Here is a 17,692-nt window from a genome sequence, read left to right as displayed (position 1 = left end):
GTTGTCATTAACTGAGATAACACTGACGAGAATTTGCAATTTCCAATTAATCACTACAAATTGACAAAAAGTGAATGAATTTTCCTAAATATGCAGTGTGGTCTAAAAATCCATTTTTTTTTGGCTGATGGGATCCCCAAAGATGAATACTCCTGAGTAAATATACATTCCAGCTGCTTTAGTACAGAACCGCTATAAGTACAGTCTAAAAATTGATGTAAAGAGGGATGGAGAAGAAAACTTGAATGTACCCTCTTTCAAAAAAAATCAAAAACAAATTCAAGAATTATCAGCATGCAAACAAATAGAAAAGAAACTAAAAGTCAAGGATTTGTCCCAAATTTATCAATATTTTCATGACCATCAAACTGTTCATAAAACAACATAGAAGACTGGTGATTTTCTTGAAGTCAAAATGGTATACATCCTTCTTTATACATATACATCTCAGAAACATGTGATTTGCCAAACATATACGACGTTGCGATACAGAATATCACATCTAGTGACTGCCTCGCACTATCCTTCACTAAAATCTGAATAATTTACCAAAGAATCCACTGCCACGTTACTCTTTCTTGAGGAACAGCTGTGTGCAACTTTGTTCTCTCTTACCTGATGTTGAACTTGGCACATAGAAATTTCCGGAAGTGGTTTGGACTAAAAAGTTGGGCTCGAAATCATCTTCACTTTGTTGTGAGATGCGACATTTGCCGCGACATGCACCTTTCGGTAGCAGTCGTCTCTCACTTCCATTTAAGCTCGGACCTGCCGTAGAATTAAGTATATTGTATAGACTCCAGTGAAATTTAACTCACACACAAAAGAATTTTGTCACTTTGATTTCCATATCATGCTGTATTGAACACATGCAAAGCTCTCCAGGAGACGGAGAAATCATTATCACATTAACTGCGGAACGTGTTATATTTTAGAGTAGTTTAGAAATATAAGAAGTGATTTTTTTAGAATACAATGCAACGTGCCACGACAAGTCATATTTAGGTTAACCTATAGTCAAATCCATTTACACTGCTAAGGAATCTAAGTTGGGGGTGAGATGGGAGAAGTGAAAATCTGTCTTTGTGCTTGTAGAAAATTATTCTACTAGTCACTTATTACATTGAAAGAAATGGGATGGCTTTTAAGCTTGGTAATAGAATGATGGTAAATGACATGACAGAATCCGATACCTTAGATGAGATGGAGTGATTTTTGATGTAACTTAGTAATGCTGTATATATGGAGGGGGCAAGACTACTTACAAGGAGTTTGATTTTCTACAATGGTTAGCCTACGGAGGATTCTGACTGTTGCCATTTCTCACTCTTTATGGATGATGAAAGATTGACATAGTAGATTTCATGTTCTTTCACGCTAACATTATTTTCTCATCATTTTCGTACGCTAACATAGTTTTCTCATTTTTTTCGTAAACCACAAACATATCCACCATAAAAGCTTGGCTATGATGAGCCTTAATTGAGAATCATACTCCATCAGCCTGTTCTTACAAGATCTTGGAACACTTCTAGTTGAAAGCAGGAAGAAGTGGATACTCCATTATTCCATTATCAGAAGGTCTTTCGCAGATGGGGTTACTTTTTTCTCTCTTTTGACAAAAAATTTATACAAATCCATAAACTGATATCACTTTTAGAATTTGGATCTAAAATAAAACCGAGATGCACTAAAAATATTTTTTAAATGTCAAGTTGTTTTTTTTTGCTGAACAACAATTTTGCAGGAAAGTATTCACAAAGTATAAAATACGACGAATTGATTACAAAAAGATCCATTTGAGGATGAGTAACTTTTTAGATCAAAATGTTGACTAGAATTTGTAGCATGGATTATTTTTAAAAGAGCTGAGTCTGTAACTTATGACCTTTGACATAAATGTCCTCGCTGTGCACCCTCGGAGCAATGTGACCTTTTATCACCTTTGTTTCATAATGAACTACACTAATTGTGTTTCAACTTCTAAAACATGACAAATCAGGTAAAAAACTGGTGGTGCCCTCAAAAGTGACATTGCAACATAATATTTTAGTTACCAATAAATTTGAAAAGAATAATGTACTGTTGCTGCTTTTTTCTGGAATGTTTAAAAATCTTTAGCATATACCGATGACTCAAAGTTTTTTAAATTAAAGTGTACACTACACTGTTGGTTTTGTATATTGACTTTCGTCAAAAATGGGAGGTTAGTTACAGACCGTGTCACTTTAATCATAGCTAGCGTTAAGATGAACAAAAAAGTTACAGAAAATCAAGTAACTTTGGTCAAATTAATTTGAAGGGATGCTATTTTGAAATAAGTTTGGCAGACAGGGTCATTTTAGACAAAATTTAAGTCATTCATCAATGACCTTTTTTTCTAAATTAAACAGTCACCATTTTGAAATAAGTTTGGCCGATTTAATTCATTGATCCATGATTTTTTTTTCTAAATTAAGATCTTAAATAAAGTACACCCAAAATGAAAGACAATTTTGTCTCTCTTCTGTACTTTGTCGGTTTGTCCAAATAGGAGAGCTGAAGCTGGCTGAATGTTTTTGGTTGTGATGCACCAAATAAGGGAACAAAATCAAGACTTTTTGTCGTAATATTAATACTATGAAAGTGTTGCTAATGAAAAATGGAAGCAGAGTCTGACTACAAGATGTATTTTGTGATGCACCAAAAAGTTTTAACAAAATCAATATTCAGTATTGAATTTAACTTTTGTTCCAGACAAATATTTGAAAATTTTACCTCAAATCTGTGGAAAATTTCAGGTAAAATTTTTCAAAATTGAGTTTGGAACAAAAAATAAATTCAGTACTATGTTTTACCAAAACAGATTGAATTGACTTGAATTTTTTCCACCAGAGAAGAAAAATATATACACAAACTTTGAATGGTACAGAAAGAACATTTCTGGTGAGGACCATGGAAATAGTTCTCAAGGAATAAATCAAGGTCCATGGACCAGACATGCAAATAAATCGGACAAATTTGGGTTGGTACAAGTTTCACAATATGAATTTCCATTCGAAAAAAATCACTATTTTTTGTTAAAGAATGTTGTGAGGAAATGATTGCTCTGCAATGATGAACCTTAGCTTCATGATGCCTCTGTTTTTTCTCACAATAAACAGTACAGCTGAAATGACGAGTGAATTGTTATTATCTAAACTAAACCAATATTGTAAAAAAAAAGTTATCCCCTTTATCATTTCACTACACTGGTAGTGAGCATGGTACAATCCAGTTAGCAGATGTCTTATATCTGTTACACTTCCTGAGAGTGCTCTGTAGCCATGGCAACAACAGTATTGAATATCCCTAATCAGGTTGATTTGTAGGTTCGTAGCAGTCGGTAATGTAGCATTCTTTGTGTTGCTATGCTTTCTGCCGACATGCACGTACAATATGTGACGCATACAGTCAATCTATGCTTTGACTCCATCTCAATTAAATTGTAGTTCTTTCCTGTTTGGCACAATTGCACCCGTTTCTTTTGACAGCGACAGACACCGATATAGATTCTACTTTCGCTTAGAACCTATTCACCATGACGATAACAATTACACTTAACGCCACAAAAAGGCACACATCATTTTAGTTCAAATTGCAAAATATGGATAACAACATAACTTTGATATTCACAATAGCTATGCTGTCAGCATGGGACACAATTCATTGCAACAATGTAGCCAAAATAATAGCCATAATAGCCACTGTCAATGCCAACCCCCCTTTATTATTACAACAATAATTAATGTATCCAAAATAACACTGACATTGTCAATGTAAGATGTACTATTGCAACAATGTATTCAAAATAATAGCCATAACATCCACACTGTCAATGCCCATCCTATCTATTACTACAACAAAAGAACTCCTACATTGTCAATATAGGATGTATTATTGCAACAATGTATCCAAAATAACAACTACATTCTCAATGTAAGGGTATTATTGCAACAGTGTATTCAAAATAATGATTACATTGTCAATGTAAGATGTATTATTACAACAGTGTATTCAAAATAATAGCTACAGTGCTAATATAGGATGTATTATTGCAACAATGTATCCAAACTAAATGATGCAGTGTCATGTGATGGTGGTAACCAATCAGAGCATACTTTCAAATATCCACTAAGTTCATACACATTTAAATCACACAGGCATGTAAGTGGATATTATTTAACCACATTATGTTCTACTGCTTGCTAAATAAATAATTCAGGGCATCTACTCTTCCTATATCTTGTTCTAATAGAACAATAGTGGCAATACAGAGAGCTTGATACATCAGGATTTGCAAGTGACTTTGACATTTTGAAAGACCAGGAAGGTGTAAGTCTCATGGGAGCATCTTCCCTTGAGACAAAGTGTGCACAGTGTGTTATACATGTTTAAAGGGAAATCTCTCCCAAAGTAAATGAATATGATGCACACAGCGAAGTCACCGACATCTACTAATGGAAACCCAGGTTATGATATATGGCGGAATACTTTCAGGGGAATTTTTTTTTTCATAGAACTTTATACTCTTGTTTTCATCTAGATTTCATTTGTCAATATTTGACATCGACAGATACAAGGACACAACAGTTCAATGTATGTATACTACAGTTTCATTTCAGATTTATCCTCACATCTCTTATTTCAGAAACATCAGCAAGAAAAATAATGGAAAATTGCCATTCAATCAAACTTAAAAGTACATTCTCCTGATTTGTGTGTGTGTGTGTGTGTGTGTGTGTGTGTGTGGATACAGTCACTCTGTTTAACAATTTTAAGGTCAAGAATGTCTTTATCTTAAAAGTATTCAGTTTTACTAAATGTTGAGGTCTCGCATTGTGCCATCAGTTTTATCAATTTTTGTCTTCATTTCAAAACAAATACAGTCATTCTCCAGGCTTTTTCTTTACAGAACAGCATTGGCATTTAAAACAAACAAACAAACAAACAAACAAACAAACAAACAAACAAACAAACAAACAAACGCAGTTACACAGTTCTATCAATGTCAAGGTCTACTAAGTCTTAATTTCAAAATTGATTCAGTCATTCTCCATGCCTGTTCTTTTTACAGTACAGCCTTGTCTTGTCTTGTCTTGTACAGCACTTTAAAAAACCTTGTCATGTGTAAACACAGTCTGTCTACAGGCATGATAATTTAGAGACTCCATCTTTTAACACCGTCTTACCAAATGTACTGGCACTTTCAAAATCAAATTATCATGCCCAGAAAACTTTAGACATGTACAGAAATACTCCTGAAAAGTCCTGTGTATAAGAATACGTTTAACACTTGTACTTGCCTTTATAATTCAGTACACTATAAATCAAAATACATGTACATGAGTTTAATATGAACAGTATGCCCTCTATATTGGCAACTTGATGTGATGCCACAGACACAAGACAATTTCTCGTAACTCACCAAAATTTATTGTTTCAATGACCCCTAATACTTAAGGCAGCAACGCATAAGAAAACCCACTTTTTATCATTTTATCCAACATTAACAATTTTTGGTCTTCCATAGTGAGCTACGGGCGAAAACTGTATGATGATGTAGGGTTTGGTCTTGAGATTTTATACTGCTAGACTAGGTTTGATAATCTTTTTTATATTTGGTTTCTGATAGTATCAACGGTACAAAATCACAAATATTGTTTTTTTTCTTGTGTTTTATCATTTTCCAAATAAATTATGACAGAAGTCTACAAGAAGTACATATTGCATAGACCCTACATGATATTGTTACCTTATGAAAAGCTGTCGGCAACTTTCAATCGGCTGGTTTCTCAACCCATATATATTGTCTTACTTACTGATCGAACATGAGATCATATTGGCCTGGGGACTTTTCCATCCTCATTTGAATCATATCTTTATTAATTTCAGTATGAATATAATATAAAGTACGTCAGCCATTGGCATTCTGCTAATCAAATAAAACCGCCTCAAAGAGTTTTCACAATACATTGCCAAATTTGCTAATCAGGTTTGCTTGATTAAAAATGTCACCTTCAAACTACAATGAGCGAATGACTGAATGACCGCAAATTTATACGGCTCCGTAGTCTAGTAATTATTTTCAATATTCTGTTCAAAACTGTCTTCAAGATTCCATACTCTGATTCTTGTTTTCAATATTCTTTTCACATCTATCAATGAATTACTTGAAAATGTTTCTTTTATAGTTACATAAGTATCGGTCGACAGACTTTTTATAGTAATTCAGCACCACGTTCATACATTTTGTAGTTTTCAAAATCATGTAAAAGTATACCTTTGTTTTCAATATATGTGGTACGAGACCTGCAAGGGTATACTGTAAACCTGCATATTTTCACGACTAGAAAATTTTGCGATTTTACAGTCTTCATGTAGTTCACAAAGATTAATTTTCACTTATAACCATACTGGTACATTGCATTATGCAGAAATATATATTTTTTTAAATCTTACGTGAACATTTCCAGGTTTACAGTATATAGCCTGTTATAGCCTATTCAATATTCATTAATTAATACAATTTGTAGTTGTCTTCACATAATTCTCTGTCTGTCTGTCTGTCGCTCTCTCTCTCTGTCTGTCTGCCTGTCTCTTTCTCTCTGTGTCTTTGTGTCTGTGTCTCTCTCTCTGTCCGTCTCTCACTCTGCCTCTCTCTCCCTTGTGAAGCCTGATATGTATTTTTTATCAAATGAATTGCTCATCTCTACATAATGCCCAGTTCAAGCTATTACATTTTGCAGTAAACTTTTGAAACAATTCTCACATTTTCTGCTTGAAAATCGAAAGGTTATCAAAAATGTCCAGGAGTTTGATGCATATGATCGTAATATATGAACTACCTTGCCATATTCTTGCTTACATATTTCAATACATTACTAAATTTTTCAAAGCCAGGGTAAAAGGTAAAAGTACTCCCAGTGCCCAAGGTTTGTGATTGGTGCATTCTTTAATTAGCATATTAATGATTTAAGATTTGTGTGACCACTTCAAATGAAACACTGCCTCAGGACATTATCCCGTTAATACAACAAATTCTGATGCCTTGCGGTCATTCTCAAAACTTATTTGTGAAGAGAACACCTATTTACTTATTAACATGATTGCATCTGACTTCCTTCCAGCAACTCATTTACTATGCTTTACAAATCTCAGACAGAAATCTTCCCTTATGTGTATACTTCGAATAATAGTTCATTTGTTCCAGTAAACCAACTACCAGTCTACCTGTCTCCAAAAATGGAGGGGCATCTCTCACAGTTTCCTCTAAGTTCTACACCTAATACTCAACAAATATGACACTTATACATAAAGGACACTGAACAGATGAATTGCATTTTCATTACGACATCAAGGTAGTTAAATATTAATTTTTAATAACTTTCAACACACGACGCAGGAAATTTCAAAACTCTATGCCTTTTGATTCAGATGTTTTGAGTGTTATGCATATTTAATTAAGTAATTTGCATATTTTATTAATTTGCATACTCATTTGCTAATTTGCATGAAGGTTGGATGAAATCTCTCTACAATTACATTGAACTTCACAATAAATTCTGACAAGTCATGTCCATGTACAATACATGTGTACAATTTAAAACTCAATATCCAAATCTCATTGACCATCATTTTCCTTTAAAGAAAATTACCTTTTTACGACAACAAATAACATCCTTTAAAGACTCAAAATCTGAAGATATGTCTATAGATTGACTTCACAGAGTCTAATGGCAGCTAATATTATGTATCCTAATGTGTCCGTTATCAGATGTTCAGCCCATCTCCTGTTTTCAGTATTCAACATGAAAGGAAAACGAGAAAATTCCTAATAGGAAAACTATCTATGCAAGATATTAATGTTAATATTCCTTATGATGATTCATATTAAAGATGGAGCCATTTATCAGCTCTGCTGTGCTATAGTCAAACTGTTCATGATTGCTAAAATAACTAATATTCACCAGTGCTGCTGTGTAACATTTTAACTGTTAAATATTGCTAAAATATGTAATATTCTTTGCGATGTTTTAGTTTAAGTTTGAAAGATTGTTAATAAATATAATATTCACCAGCTCTGCTAGGTTTTAGAGTAACTATTAAATATTGCTAACAAATGTAATATTCACCAGCTCTGCTATGTTTTAGTTTAAGTATTAAATATTGCTAATATACGTAATATTCACCAGCTCTGCTATGTATTAGTTTAACTATTAAATATTGTTAATAAATGTAATTAATATTCACCAGCTCTGCTGTGTTTTAGTTAACCCATTAAAGATTGCTAACAAATGTAATATTCACCAGCTCTGCTGTGTTTTAGTTTACCCATTAAAGATTGTTAATATACGTAATATTCACCAGCTCTCCTGTGTTACGGTCAAGGTTCCTAGCCTTGTCAATTACAGTGTGTGTCCGTTGTGTTTAAATTAACTACATAACCTGCTGGATTCAGTTAGTGGCTTCTTGAAACATAACGATGTCAACTGTTATTGACCTTGTGGAAGATAAACCGGCCAACTGTTATAGATGTAGTGCAATATAAAATGTTGTTGACTTTTAATACTGTAATATAAACAGTTCTTGGCTTATTGGAATATAAATTGTTATTGACTTACTGAAATATAACCTGTTAATGATTTATTGGAATATAACCTGTTAACGATTTATTGGAATATAAACTGTTAACGATTTATTGGAATATAAACTGTTATTGACTTATTGAAATATAACCTGTTATTGACTTACTGAAATATAATCTGTTCATGATTTATTGGAATATAAACTGTTATTGATTTATTGGAATATAACCTGTTAATGATTTATTGGAATATAAACTGTTATTGACTTATTGGAATATAAACTGTTATTGACTTATTGAAATGTAATCTGTTCATGATTTATTGGAATATAAACTGTTATTGATTTATTGGAATATAACCTGTTAATGATTTATTGGAATATAAACTGTTATTGACTTATTGGAATATAAACTGTTATTGACTTATTGGAATATAAACTGTTATTGACTTATTAGAATGTAAACTGTTATTGACTTATTGGAATATAACCTGTTAATGATTTATTGGAATATAAAATGTTATTGACTTATTGGAATATAACCTGTTATTGACTTATTGGAATATAAACTTTTATTGACTTATTGGAATATAACCTGTAACTGATTTATTGGAATATAAAATGTTATTGACGTATTGGAATATAAACTGTTATTGACTTATTGGAATATAAACTGTTATTGACTTATTGGAATATAAACTGTTATTGACTTATTGGAATATAAACTGTTATTGACTTATTGGAATATAAACTGTTATTGACTTATTGGAATATAAACTGTTATTGACTTATTGGAATATAAAATGTTATTGACGTATTGGAATATATGAACTGTTATTGATTTAATGGAATATATGAACTTTTATTGACGTATTGGAATATAACCTGTTATTGACTTATTAGAATATAAACTGTTATTGCTTAGTGGAAGACAACCTGTTACTGATTTATTGGAACATAAACTGTTATTGCCTCATTGGAATATAAAGTGTCATTAACTGTTATTGACCTATTGAAATATCTGTTATTGACTACTAGTATTAGATTATAAACTGTTATTGACTTATTGGAATATAAACTGGCCTTATTGATTTATTTGAATATAAACTGTTATTGACTTATTTGAACATAAACTGTCGTTATTGTTATTGACTTATTGGAATATGAACTGTTATTGACTTATTGGAATATAAACTGGCCTTATTGACTTATTTCAACTAAAACTGTTATTGACTCATTTGAATATAAACTGTTATTAACTTATTTGAACATAAACTGTTATTATTGTTATTGACTTATTGGAATATGAACTGTTATTGACTTATGGAATGTATTATTGGAAACAGTTGACTGATTTCATGGAATATATCAATAAAAGAGTGGCATTGATATGTAAAAGTGTTATTGATCTATTTGAATATATAAATAAATGAAAGTGTTATTGACATAATAATAGAATATATCAATGAAGGAGGATAATAGACTTATTGACTAATGTAAGGGTGTTATTGACTTGCTTGACTATATGGCTGGAAACTGTTATTGACTTATTGGAATACATTGACCTGGCTTCATTTGTACTCATATTCGGTTATTGTAATATTAAAGTGACATTATGTTGTGTGATTTGCCAACGTCCATACTAAACAGTCTAAGATGCTGCCATGCATACAGTACGTGTACACTGATGTACATTAGACAACCTGATAGGAGACTTCTGAGAATGCCAAATGCTAAAACAGGCCATTTCAAGCTATTTGAATAAAACAATGGCAGATTCACTTCCCCTGTATATCGCTAAAATTACACATTTCCTTGCAATTAATACATCCCAAATCTCTTAACAGAAACTTAAAATTCCTCCCGTTGTTATCAAAAAGCAAGATTAGTTTGCATGCATCATTCACTTGATGATAGAGAGAGATTAAGGAATTAATACATACGGCTATCGTTGTGGCCCCACATAAAATACGACATTCTGCATCGCGTTTCCTTAGCTCTTCCTTCGCACTACCTCTACGAAGCACTGAATGTGTTAGGGCAATTAACTGATAATACACGCATGACAAGTGGAGTACCAGAAAAATCAATTATATTGAAGAGTATACTTTACACTTGTTTTTAATTACACTGCACGATTTTCTTTTTTTTTGACATTTACAGAATACTTTCAAAGTCATTCAAGTTCAGTTCTTGATTTTAATAATGTAATTGCTATTCTGAAAAGAGACAGTGATGTGGAAAATTTTCGCCAGTCAACCAAAGAGTGAGAAATTGTGAACATTCAGGAATGGATGTTTGTTATTTTGACAACAAGAAGACATACACACACACGATAGACAAACTGCGACATATATTTACCCGTTTCTTGCTGATCACTTGAGTCTCTTCCTTCGTGTTCTGTTTCTGTTAACGTCAGACTGCTTCGACTGCTCAGACTATGCACAGTGCTGTTGGAGTGAGTGTCCCAGGGTTTATTCTGCAAAAGCAAATCAGGCAACCATAGAAGTTAACATTACTGGGTAATGTTAGCAGCAGCCGATCAGCTTAATGGATTATTTTACTTGTAACTCCTGCGTCATCCCAGTGAATGTCCTAAATGAGCTCGAATTCATAAGCTGAATAAGTTGATTTTTCCATTGTGTTAAGTGGTCTATCTGATTACCGACAACTATCACACCCTAGCTTACATCAAAAATAAAGTAGACAGTATTTTGTATTGTACACTCTACTAATGAAATATTTATGAAATTATCGTGGTATGATTGACATTCAACTTTCACATGCAAACGAAACGTCCATGACATTGATGTGGCCTTTTTTCAGACTATGTTAGAAACTGCATGATAGAGTTTCCCAGGGGACATGCAAAGGTCGACTTGGGTGAAATAAAAGTGACGTTTTGACAAAATATCTAATATTCGAACTAACGTTACAAATATTTGACGTCTAAATTTGATGGACTGAACTGAGAAAACCTTCATTGCTGTAATTTTAATTCTATCAATACATCAAACCAATATAGATTTGATCTTACTGACGTATACTAAACCCACTCAAAATATTTGAATAGGAAACTCACCCCGTTTTCACAGAATTTTATAAAAACACACACTATACTCTAAATATCACAGCGCTGACATTTAAAATCTCAATTAGGATTACGGTGCACCGTTTTCCCTTATCATTTTATCACAAAAAAGGAACACATAAAATGTTTCCTGCCGAAAGAAAAATAAATTAACGTTCCTAAACCCCCAGCGGTAGACTTTCTTTTTTTTCATATTCCCGGAGGTGTCAGCTGCAGAGAGCTTTAATGCAGGCATACATATTTGTTTGAATTATAATGAAAGTTCCACCCTAAACAATATCCAATGATTAGAATTCAATCAGACGGTCGTGTCATTACCAATTATCTTGAAAAAATCACATAGAATAAGGGTCTGAACGCAAGATTGTTTCTTTTGTTGACAACCAAAGTCTGAATATGTAACATAGATCATGTGAGCAATCAGTTGGGTACAAAGAGACCATTAGTGATTTTCTGTCGTTGTGTTGTGGGTTTGATTAGGACTGTTTGGTTATTGACTGGAAACGAATCAATAGGCGGAACGACAGGCAAGGCGGCAAATCAACGCTAATCCCCTCCACCAATAGCTTTACTTGTAATCCCTACTTGATCAATCATTTCATTTGGAAATTGCTAAACCAGAATTGAGGTGAATACAAATCTACTGACATGTGGATGAATATTTATGCTTGTCGTTTTTATAGCTGGTACAGAAAAAACAATGGCTGGTGAACTCTCAAAAAATAAGTGCATCAATTCTGTCATAATTTGACTAGAGATTTCATCACTTTTGTGTAACAGTAAGAGGAGTCCTTTTCTTTCTTTTTTCTTCTTCTGGTGAACTGGGATCATGAGCTTTACATGCATAATTTAGAAACACATGATATCTGATATCTTATACTTGGAAAGATGGCACTTCTCAGAAAAAGGATAGTGCGAGGTGTTTTATTTACATATACGTAGGGGACTATCAAATAACCTGTGTAGATTTTCAGAAATAGGTGCATGGGCAAAGAATTTTTATTCAAAATTTCAACGATTTTACTAATTCTTAGGGACTGTTTTTATCTGCAACTTTTGCACACTGGGTAGATAAATAGTGGGTAGATAGAGGGAGGAAGATAGGTGGGTAGGTAGGAAGGTAGGTATTAGGAAGGTTGGTGGGTGAGTAGGTAGGTCGGTTTTTAGGTAGGGAGGGTGGAAGGAGGGTAGGTAGGTAGGTGGCTGGGTAGATATGCAGGTACAAAGGTAGGTAAGTAGGTGGGTACATTGCAGGCAAGATGGAAGGTTGGTTGGTAGGTAGGTAGGTAGGTAGGTTTTTAGGTAGGAAGGATGTAAAGCAGGCTGGATGAGTAGGTAGGTAGGCCTACGCAGGCAGGTAGGTTGGTGGAGGGAAGAGTTAGGTGGGTGGATGGGTAGGTAAATACATTGCAGGCAGGTTGGTAGTAAGGAAGGCAGGTAGGTTGGTAAGGTTTGTAGATGGGTTTTTCTGTTTGGCTTTTGCTTATATACGTTCAACTGTTTTCAATACTCCTTATACAACCAACTGCAGTCATCCTTAGTACTCTGGTACAGTACACACTTAGTCACCGTATCAAATTACTACGCAACTATTTTTGTATGATTTATTGCTCAATCTTCCATTGCTACACATTATTTTTCACACATCTACCTGGGTGCTATACAATGGGAACACAGGATGTTCACATCCATACACACTTTTTTTTTTAGCTTGACCTTATTCTAGTAAAACAAGTCCGATCTTCACTGATGGAGAGGTGACATCCAGTATATGTGCATGCACAATTAATTTCCAAGTTGATAAGATATTGGATGACATTCACATTTTTTGTGAATTAACAACGTCTGATGACAATTTATGATTAATATTCATGATAAGAAATGATTCAGATGATTTCTGGTGATATGATGAATCAGAACAAAACTTATCTTTAGGTGGGATTCCTTTCTTTAGACATAGATGCAGACTTTTGACAATTCTAAAATTTGGAATTTTTGCACGGAGTACTTCAGATTAATTATCTTACCTTGAGGTAATTGTCCACCACTTTGAGGAGCTGCTCTGAACTTATGCCTTCACCTTCACTTTCTACATCCCCTTCAGACGCATAGCTAAAATAACTACCTCTGTTGTCATGGTAACCATACCCATTATCTCGATCTGTATCTTCTGCGGGAGTCACATCTGTTAAGCAATCCGTTGCTATGTAAGAAACAGAGTGCCGGAGAATTCCGGAGCAAAGGAGTCCAATAAACTGAAAGCTTTGGGATAAGGTTTTGGGAAAGGCATATACATATATACATACATACATACATGCATGCATGCATGCATACACACATACATACATACATACATACATACACACACACACACACACACACACACACACACACACACACACACACACACACACACACACGCACGCACGCACGCACGCACGCACGAACACACACTCACACATACATACATACACATACACACATACATACATACATACATACACATACATAAACATACACACATACATACATACATACATACATACACACATATACACACAAGACATACATACATACATACATACATACATACATACATACATACATATATGCAGTGCTTGCCTAGCAGACAGGGGTAAGCTATATATCAGTGTCACCGAGTCATGCACTAATTGAATTAAACAAGAAAGCAATAAAACTGACAAAATGAGTAATTTTGCCATTATGTCATTTCTCTAATGTTTCCTATAACATGCTACAATGTAGGAAACACCTACACGATTCAGGAAACAGCGGCAAGCAAAATCTCACATCAAATACGCGAAATTAAAAACAGCATGGCAGCTTTGAGAGGGGAGGATTAGGTAAGAAGGAAGCACAAAGATTACAGAGACAACAAAAATATGATAATGACACACAAATTCGGCACCTGAGATTGCCAGAGTCTAAACAGATTACATTTTGTACTATTATCAATTGATGGCTCTAATATCCAAAAACCTAGTCAGGCATGGCGCATAGTGATATCATTAAATATTTACCAAAGGGACCATCCATCATAAACGTCACAAACTCCTTTCAGATTTGACTCCCTCTTTGTTTTCAGCGTTATGATCTTATCAAAACAAGCTGTCAATCAAACTTCTGTCGCCAGAAAGCCACTCAATTACGATGTCAGGCTGGCTGGTTCCCCTACATCAAAACCACCAGAAAGCCACTCAACTACGAAGTCTGAGAGGCAATGGTTTCTCCTTTATCACTCTTCCAACAATACTGCTTCAAGCGATGTCTGAACTGAATTGACTGATTTTTAACAGTATTTCTGTACCAAAATCCTAGTAAATTCCACAAGATAAAGTACGATCTTTCAAAGAGTCAGACAGACAAGAAATGAAGCTGTACGATTCTATGAATATATCAACATCAGTCGAAGTCTAACTGGAATTCTCTGCAACACTGCGACTGCTAGTCGTGATACAAACCCTCTGTAGGTCACTGACTTTGCCTCTCCCTCAAACATCACATGCATAATATCTTCCGGCTACAACAGTCACCATAGTACCCCTACAGCAGTCCATCAAAACAAAGTATCAGACTATATCTGGCAAAAAACTTGTACCAGACAAATCTGAACTGTATACTGCTACAAGGCCGACTGATTTATATAGCCGAACACACTGATGCACAGCGAACGACTACAGTATTAATAGCCCTAAATACAGCTTAATATGAAAGCTGACCCAAACCACCGGGGACAGCACCAACTGTCCCTGTGCCATTTGCCAGCATGCATTATAATCACTGAAATATAGTCTGTGAATTTGGACATGAATTTTAATGTCTACACTCAAAGGGTACTGCTGGCAAAGTGTCAAAACTTGCTGACTTGGGGGATTTTGGTAAACTTGCAGTTCATGTCATTGTCAGTCCAAACAACATGTGCAAAGTACCTGGTCACGCTGTGTGAGTTTTGACCATCACAATATTCATTTAGAATACCAGGTAAGTTAAAATTCACCAAAGTTTTCCACTTTTGGTGATTTATATACAAACATTTTGGCATCTAAATGGACTACTTCCCTACCACTTATTCGTAGCAACATACTGTGTACGAAGTTGCTTCATCATCAACTTGTTCACAGAGAGAACAAGGGTAAAGTATTCCATTTTAGTGAAGCATATGTACTAAATTGTAATCACATATTGTTATTCATTCCTAGCAACATATTACATCTCTTCATTAATTATGAAGTTGTTCAAAGGAAGAACAAAGTTGAAGAATTTCATTTCGTGAAGGCATGCACTAAATTATAACAACATATTGCTATTCATTTGTAGCAACATGCTATGGATTAATTAAATCTCTTCATTACGAACGAAGTTAAAGTATTCCATTTTAATAGTGCAAAGCAGTCACTAAATGACAACTCTATATTGTTAGGTAGTCAGAGAGTCTCAATGCTGGCCTCAATTGCAGACTGTCTGAGCAAAAAGCACAGCTGATGGCATTTGCAATACCTTTAGAGGTGCCACAGGCAATGTCCTGAAATCAAGTTACAGCATAGTACAACTGCCAACATTAGAGCATGGACGAACAGAACCTGGTACAAACAGGGAAAGTAAACAATTCAATTGGATTAATAATACTTGGGCTCAGCATGTTGGAAGTACAGAGACTTGTATTATATTCCATTATTTGATGAGAAGAGTTGTATGACCACTTCACATAATAGTTCACGTTTACAAAACAATTTCCAGTTCCCCTGGAAATTCATGTACATGTAAAAGAGGCCATAAAACTGTCCCTATCAAATCATGGTTTGTAATACAAGCCTCTGCTGTTCCAACATGCTGAGTCAAGTGTTACTAATCCAATTCATTTGTTTACTTTCCCTGTTTGTAACAGGATCCGCTGTCCATGCTCTGGTGTTGGCAGGTGTAGCTGTTAGTAGAGCAGTTGAGGCTTCACTGTATTTCAAAGGTGTGTAGAAGAATGAGTGATTTACGTGAGTGTTCTCTTGAACGGTATTAGTTGTAGGAAGGCAATACTGTTGTGATGGGGATAAAACTGATGACGTGAACGTTTCGTTATATTGTTGTTGTACGACAACAAATACCTCACTCACCTGTGGATAAAGTATCCTCCTCGGGATGAGCTCTACCATTCTTGAGAGCACTTTTAACTTCGCATTCATAGGCTTTCAAAGTTTCATCTGAGCTGTACGATGATCCTGGTGCTGCGGTGGGTGTCGCTAGACTTTCAATCTGATCTTCATCAGCTGACGAGGCGCTACAACGTGCTTGAGCTTGACGTTCACGACGTGTTCGCATCGCTGATGTCTTGCTCTTCCCTCGTCCCCTGGTATCCATCTTCCTTCTTGTGTATATTTACTCTCTCATTTAGATGGATGATGACTTACAACATTTAATAATCTGCAGAATGAAAGAGACACGTAGTATGCTATTAGCCGGGCAAATCCAGTCATGACAAAGTGGGAATAACTATGCAAACAAAATACACGATTTTATCTGTCATGTTTACAATAGGTGAATTATAAGTAATACCTCCAAAGGAATTCTCAACCTGAGCAGAAAAATGACGAGCTGAAGTTGAATATTTTCAATTCATACATTTATTTCATACCTCTCTGTAAATCTTACTTTGTCGGAGAATTCATTCAGACAGCTCTCTAAATCTATAATATAGATATCTTCTATCTTTATTTCACCCAGCAGTCAACAATATCATTAGCATGTTTTCAATTTACACATTTTTTTACCACTCTACAAAATCTCGCTTTTTTATTGTTGAAAGTAATCTACTGACAGGCTTTTTTTAATCCAATATATCGATTTTACAATAAGTTAGCTGTTATTATTTCATCCAGCATCAACACTGCTATTATCATTAACATGTTTCCCCAAATCACTCCCAAATGTCTAATTGCCAAACATCATTCGTCATCCAAACTTCCAATCAAACCAAAACTCTCATAT

General features: G+C 34.4%; 1 protein-coding gene across 1 annotated transcript in view; it reads right to left on the bottom strand.

The window, feature by feature from the left end:
• The window catches only part of LOC144439136 (teneurin-3-like), a 77,846-nt gene extending 60,781 nt beyond the window's left edge, over nt 1-17,065 (bottom strand). Inside the window, exons 1-3 of the mRNA XM_078128405.1 lie at nt 16,822-17,065; nt 13,723-13,898; nt 10,966-11,083 (exon numbers count right to left, since the gene is read on the bottom strand). Of these exons, the coding sequence (XP_077984531.1) occupies nt 10,966-11,083; nt 13,723-13,898; nt 16,822-17,065 (538 nt within the window). The remainder of the gene's footprint in view (nt 1-10,965; nt 11,084-13,722; nt 13,899-16,821) is intronic.
• Nucleotides 17,066-17,692: the final 627 nt, after the last annotated feature.

The sequence above is a fragment of the Glandiceps talaboti genome, chromosome 8 (assembly GCF_964340395.1).
Source record: "Glandiceps talaboti chromosome 8, keGlaTala1.1, whole genome shotgun sequence".
NCBI lineage: Eukaryota > Metazoa > Hemichordata > Enteropneusta > Spengelidae > Glandiceps > Glandiceps talaboti.
This window is presented reverse-complemented; position numbering and strand designations above follow the sequence as displayed.